General features: G+C 37.4%; 1 protein-coding gene across 1 annotated transcript in view; it reads right to left on the bottom strand.

Annotated features, from left to right (window-relative positions):
• plcb1 (phospholipase C beta 1) overlaps window positions 1-7119 on the bottom strand; it is a 64111-nt gene that overhangs the window by 42941 nt on the left and 14051 nt on the right. The window contains exons 3-10 of the mRNA XM_015052835.1: window positions 6997-7065; window positions 6172-6312; window positions 5992-6071; window positions 4478-4531; window positions 3883-3958; window positions 2387-2487; window positions 1865-2028; window positions 748-894 (exon numbers count right to left, since the gene is read on the bottom strand). Coding sequence (XP_014908321.1) covers window positions 748-894; window positions 1865-2028; window positions 2387-2487; window positions 3883-3958; window positions 4478-4531; window positions 5992-6071; window positions 6172-6312; window positions 6997-7065 — 832 coding nt within the window. The remainder of the gene's footprint in view (window positions 1-747; window positions 895-1864; window positions 2029-2386; window positions 2488-3882; window positions 3959-4477; window positions 4532-5991; window positions 6072-6171; window positions 6313-6996; window positions 7066-7119) is intronic.

Genomic DNA, 7119 nt, shown 5'->3' with positions numbered 1-7119 from the left:
TAACTCTGTTAGCATTGCATTTGACACTGCAATGCTAAATTACATCTTTATAATTGTTGCTACTTGTTTCACTTTACTTGACATAAAATAAATTGTTATTGACTGTTATTAAACCATTTGACAGTGTAATAAAGCTTAATGAAATCTTTATTGTTGGTCCTACTTGTTTTGCTTTATTTCAGGTAGTGGAAATATTAATCGCTGTTTTGTTAAAGCTTTTGATAGTGTAATAACAATTAAATCATTATGACTACTATTATGACATATTTGTGACATGATTCTTGGTTAATATCAAGTTGTCATAACAAAGACATTTTGAATAATGTCAACTTTGTATTAAAAGTGTCATTATTTACCGAATGACGCTTTATGACAACAGTCATAACTATTCATGAAGACTTATTGATGTTCATGACAGGTGTTATGTCAGTCTTATTCACACCCCTTCAAATAAAGTGAAGGGGTGTGACAGAGCTGAATGACATTCCACTTTCTTTGCATAGTTAAAATGTCACTGTGTTCAATATTTTATATGGATACAAACAATAAATTTTTTGTCTGTGCTCTTAATTTCTGTTTGTGTCAGCTATTTACTAAATGAATAACTTGCTAAACCCTTAGCCAGGCCTGCAGCTTATTTTATCATACTCAGTGAATTAGATCTGTGACTTCTTCAAACAATAAGACAAATGTGATTGCTTCTTATCGTGTATGTTGGGTTTTTAATATTTGTTGTGTGTCCCTTACCTGTAAGGTACGTATTATGCGATGAGTTGATGAAATACTGCGATAATGGAAAGTTCATGTCTTCAGACTGATCCAGTTTCTCAGGAGGAATGACACCGTTCTCATCACTGGACAGATAGCTGGAAAAAGCCTGGAGAGAGATAACACCTAAAGACAACATGCATACAAAAACACAATGTCACACAATATATGAAGTTAAAAACAATTTACATTTAGAATGAGTACGAAAAGATGTTATTTTGTGCTAAAAGATATTTTGTAAAAGTGTGCACAATGGCTTAAAAATCCTCTATATTGTTTATAATAAAACAACTTTATGATTTTTTTTTACAGTCCTGAATATGTTAAGAAGCTTTCTCTCTACTTGAGCTTTAGCACCTTGGTGGCTAGGTCTGAAACAGGTGTGGGCATAAGAGTCTTTTAATATAGTTAAAAGAGAATTTATGTTAAAATGGAATTAATGCTACAACGGAAAAGCTGCCGAAAATAAATTTATGCTAATACAGAATTCATGCTTAAAAGGAAATTATGCTAAAAAGGGAATTTGTATGAAAATGCTAACATAACTTTTGCATTTTGTTGAACCTTCCAGGCCACCACAGAACCATAGAAATTGGTACTGGAAGATCAATGCATTTAGTCTGGACCTCATCCCTGATAAGTAAATATGTTTTGCAAAAGTGATGCAACACTTGTTAGAGATGAGTCTTTCTGGTTTTAAATACAAAATGCAAGAGGTAGTCACACCAAGTACCACAAATGGTAAACTGTATTGATCTGAGTAGCGCCGGTTGTAGTGAACCAAAAAAGGCATTGGAGAAAAAAATAAAACCAATAGCCCATTCTAGAACCAGAGACTGGTTTGATGCTCTGCAGAGGTGCCCCAAATAATCTTTAGGTACATGCTTTTTGTTTTAAGATGATTGAAACAAAGTGTAGAATTTTAAAAAATACACTAAAACATTTTGATGCCTTAGTTAGATTTATACATCTTATTTTACCTAAAGTATTACATGTAAACACCAAGCTATCTCTTAAATCATTATATTTAGACATTAAAATGTGTTTCAAGCATATCTCAATCACTTGGGATAAAGAAGGCTTTCACTATGTATACCTTGATTTAGATTGTCCTGGTCATGTTGGTAACGCTCCATCAGAGTGTGTGTCTGTGTGGGGCGAAGAGGGGGGTAAAGAATTTCATTGAGCCTCGGGTCTCTCTGCTTGTTGTTGATGAACTCAGTCATCTGATCGACGGACATCCCCCCACCCTCGCCTCCTCTGCAGAAAGGAGCGCCGTCAGTTTAGCACACAACAACCATGGGGCAAAAATATGGAGCTCATGAAGAGTGGTCTAGTAACCCTTCATGCTAAAATGTCCTTTTCCTACTGATCTCATGTTAATTATTCCTGTATTGTTGCCTTTTGTAAAGAATCAAAAATCAAACATTACTTCAAAAACAGGACTTCAGCTTTTTTTGCTTCTGACTATTTTCCTCAAGAAAATTCTTCTACTGTTAATTGGGAAATTCAAAACACCTTGATAAAAATCACCCACAAATATTACACTAGTAAGACATTTTCTTGACTAAAAAAAGGTTCAAAAGAATTCTAAATGATATGGATGCTGTTTTCCTACTGCAGTTTGAAGATGTTGCCGAGTTCAGGACGAGGACACAGACTCTCCAAGAAGTTCCTGTAAACATCCAAGGTGAAGTCCTCCAGTTTGATGCTGTCGCCCTGGTCAAATAAAGAAGACACAGAAACAGGTTTAACTGTAACATCAAGAGGGGAAAACGGCTAAGTCAGATGTGTTTCTGTCTGAAGCTGTGGGTGTTTATTGTTGTTTCTGTATTTGGATTCTTTTGGGTGGCTTATTAATTTTCAATAAGGTCTTTTAGTGTCAGTTTAGTCTTTTTGTTGAATGTCTTGCTTTTTCATTGTGATTTGCTCTTTGTGTATTTAGTTTAGAGGTGGTTGGTTCATAGTGCTCCAATTGCTTGAACTTGGCTCAGTAAGTTAAGTAAATTTTCAGTTTTTCAGCCATCACTCTCCCTGTCTACTTGTTCCTCTGCATTTGGGTCCTATGTTAAGATGAAACATGATGGATGAATCTGGCCACAAAGACTCAGCAGAAATCTTCCCCTCTGAATCAGTGCTGTGGGTTCATTATGATAGGGAGGCTTGGACTTGCTCTCCCTCATGGCGACTGCCTGGAACAGTGGCGGAGGCCTGTCCTTCTGCTTCCCTCTTTCGTCCCGGTGGAACCGCCCTCACCAAATATTCTGTGGACTGGCTATAGTCTCTGTTTACCCCAGAGCCTCAGCCAACCTCGGCTGATGTTCTATCATTCCCTACATCACCTGAGCCTCCCCAGATGGCCTCTAGTCCTTAAGCTCAGGCTGCATCCACAGCCCATACCTTACCTCAGAGTGCATGAACAGCGTTCCTGAACCCCTCCAGTGCTCCCTAGTCAGTCTCAACTCAGTGCCCTAAAGGCCAAACTTCATTTCAGAGCTCCAGAGCGTGTGTGCCACCTGCTGTACCCCCAGGACCACCTGTTGTACCCTCCAGCCAGCTGTAGTTTTCACACTGGAAATCTCCAGAGTCTGCCTCTCAGTGCTTCCTTCAGAGACTTCCTCTGTTCTTCTGGCCTACCACTTCTTTGCATGTGGGTCCTATTTCTACACAAAACTGGACAGTTTCAGTCCAAAATTGACATTTCTAAAGCATGAATAGCTCCATTTCCATTGACCCTATAATCCCAATGAAATCCTTTGTATCCTTTGTTTCTGGTTTCATAAACCTCAGTGTGTGCTTTAACAGAATCCCAATTTGGATTTGCCAAAGTAATTTAGATTTTGAATGACAGAGGAACAAATGAAGTCCAAGGAACTCTGAAGGAGGTCCGTAATTTAATGCCAATAGGAAGCTACGAAGAAGGTGCTAACTTTTACAACATTAGCCAAAGGTGAACTAACATCAGTATTTTCATGGTGCTTAAAAATTATTATCATTTTATCTGCTACTGTTTCTGTTTACTATTGGGAACCTAATATCTGAAATTGTGTTATATTCATTGTCACCTTCATCTATTGTTTGCTGCATCTTTTTATAATCTAAACTTCTGCTCACCCGTCCATATGGCAACTTGCAGCTCTCGAGGGCATTCTCAATTCTCTTTCTGTCCGACGAAAACAGCCGGCCAATACTGCAATAGGAAAAACGCACAACCTCATTTAGAACCTTTAACAAAGTTAATTAAATAAACCTCAATAAAAGCTCTTCTACCTTTATTTTACCTCCTCTTCTGGCATAAGTCCCTTTTGATAAATATCTCTGCATCTTTAGACCTCTTGAATTTTGTGGAACTCCATCCTTCCTCCTTTACTTTTCCAAGACACCAACTGACCTTAATTTGCTTCTAAAAAGCAGCTTTCCTTCATACAATGTCTTATGTGCCTCATAACTCTGGCACTGGTTGATTACCAGGTCAGTGCTGAATTAGGTACCTCCATGAATAATGTCCCTGTTTTTGCTTCCCCAAGTGCACATGGAATTAGGTTTAATCTTGGAAGCAAGGGACACGGAAGAGCAAAGTTTAAGTTTGTGAGTGTCTCTGCAGATTTTCTCAGGCTATTTCTTCACATTTACAAGCCTATGTGCCTAAAGCCTAATGTTCAGACAGAACACAGACTGATGATGACAAAAGTAATCATGAAAGTCTTACTTTTTCACAGGAATTTTTCCCTCTGCGTTTGGCTGAAGAGTTAGCCTGACATACCTGAAACAAAGAGAAAAGTAATGAAACATTTTAACAATTTGTTGAGTTACAACTGTACGCTTTACTATCCCCTGTTGGGGTTTTATGAGACTACATTTTTCAACAAAAAACCATCTGAAATGTGTGACAGGTCATTGCATTCAGTCCTCCTGAGTCAATACGTTGTAGAATCAGCTTTTGCAGCAGTGACAGCTGAATCTTTTGGGGTATGTCTCTACCAGCTTTATCCATCTTTACCCATCATCAATCACAGGTTGCAATTAACATGAATGCAAAAGAGTTCAGCTCTGTTTTTATCTGACCAGACTTCCTTCTTTCCCACAGTTGCTGTGTCTTCAGTTGGTTGTAGAAAACCAGATGAGTTTAGATGTGTAGATGATTAGACAGGTGTGTAGAGTTTAGGTGTGTAAGCAAAGGGTTTTTTTGTCGTTTAGGCTGTGTGTTCACACAGATTGGGGATTTTGGAAAACATAAACCATCATTTTTGAAAACGCCAGTTTCATGTTTTCAGTAACTGCGTTTCCATGCAACTATAAAATTGCATGAACTGAAATTAAGAAATTACAAAATTAAATTTGCTTAATGGAAGCATGCTAATTTTGAACAAACTCAATAAAAAGTTCTGACACTAGGATGAGATATTTTTTTGGCCTGTATCCAAATAGATGCATTTTGCAAAACTGCAATTGAAACACTTTTTTTACATCAAACAAGTCACGTGATGAACAGCAGGATGTTACTACCGGCAGAAACAGCAAACAAGACGACAGGAAGTGGTAGGAGGATGATGGCTTGTTTTTGTTTTTCTGACAAAGCGCAGCTGGCTCCACAAGAGCTCTCACAGTATCACGCAGTTCATAAAAAGTTGTGTCATTCCAATGTGTTGAATCATAACTCATCTGTAAAATTACTGACTACAATTTCCTGAAAAAGCTGCATATGTGGCCGTTCCCAAGTAGGTGGGGCTTGTTGCTCCAACACCTGTATAAGACGTTTCCTTTGATAGCTGATAGATGATCAGCGACACCATCATGGCTGCATTATAAATATATCTCATGAATGTGTTTACACCTGTCATTGCCAGGACTTTTAATGACTTATGGCGTTTAGAAACTTGTTTACATGTGACTATAAATGTATATATAAAATAAAGTAAAAAAAAGTTTTTTTACTTGGACTATTTTGCTAAGAGATTCCCTTTCAAATTAAGATAATAGAAAGTGGTTCTAGCGAAAGTGGTTCAATTATCATGTCACTTTTTTGTAATTTGCGTCTTAAATCAGTTTCACGACTCTTTGTGCCTCTAGCATTTATATGGTGACAGGATGAGAACATCAGCTTACCCACAATTTATCCATAGTGTATCACATCAGCAATATTTTTATTAACAAAGTTTTAAAATATTTTTCATCCATATATTGACTTTCTCCAGTAATGTGTGCGCGTGTGTCCAGCCTCACGCTTTCAGCAGACTGTGGTCTCTGTTGAGATTGTGGCTCAGCAGGTTAGTAGCCAAAGAAAACACCTCCTCACACCATAACTGAAAAACAAACAAAAATAAAGCCCACACATTTTATCTTCACTGTCCTAAACATCACAATCACCCCTAACTGTCCCAGAAGCAGGAACCAGCTCTTTACCTTGGCTTCGTCCTCCTGCGAAGCGATGAAGTTCAGTTGGCCAACGTTGACCAGGTCTGAGGCGGTGACCACGGTAACCATGCGGTTCTCCAACCGACCAACGAGGTTTCCCACATCGAGCAGCTCCCGCAGCTTGGCTTCCTGTCAGAGGACAAGGAAAGAAAAATGTTAGATGAAGTGGATTCATAGTGATGATGGTGGATTTAGAAAGATTACTGTAAACATTTAAGCAATAAAGAGATTTTAAATCATTCACCAATTAATTTAATTTATTAGACAAATTTGGAAAACAGACATGTTTTTTTTTAAGATTTACAAAAATTTTAATACATTTCTAATGATTGTTCTGTTTTTTTATTACAAGACCACTTGGAAACTTCATTATACAGAAGACCCAAAATACATTCATTTCTTAGGCAGAAATGCAGAAGTTCTCTTTACATAGGACAGAAAAACATATGTTGTAAAAATTTCACATGACCTATTTAGTTAAAAACAAATAAATTACAAAACTTACACGATAAAAATAATCATACATATCATTCTTTAGCCTATAAGTAAAGACATTCAACCAAACATAAAAAACATGCGTATGCTAATCTTATGAGTTATTGAGAATTGAACTTCAAATATGATACAAATGAATGAATAAAACATTAGCTTTTCCACAACTTTAGGAGAAGCCTCACTGGGCAAGGTCACTGACGGGGCACAGAGAACCAAAAGGTAAACAGAAAATTTAAATTCAAAAATAAATAGCATTAGAAATACAGCTCAGGACAAAAAGTCATGCTGAGGAGAGTGGAAAGAAACAGCTGGTGGTACCTTGGGAGGTTTGGTGCTTCGACCAGTTCTGACATCCTTCACATAGGTCAGATCCAACAACTCTGTGTCCTAATAACACAACCAAAACAAATCAAACACAAGTATTTAGAAACAACCAGTAAA

Source organism: Poecilia latipinna, unplaced genomic scaffold (assembly GCF_001443285.1).
Source record: "Poecilia latipinna isolate Pla-1442-1.1 unplaced genomic scaffold, P_latipinna-1.0 Scaffold1138, whole genome shotgun sequence".
Taxonomy (NCBI): Eukaryota; Metazoa; Chordata; class Actinopteri; order Cyprinodontiformes; family Poeciliidae; genus Poecilia; species Poecilia latipinna.
Note: the sequence above shows the minus strand (reverse complement) of the source record. Positions and strands in the feature narration are given on the sequence as shown.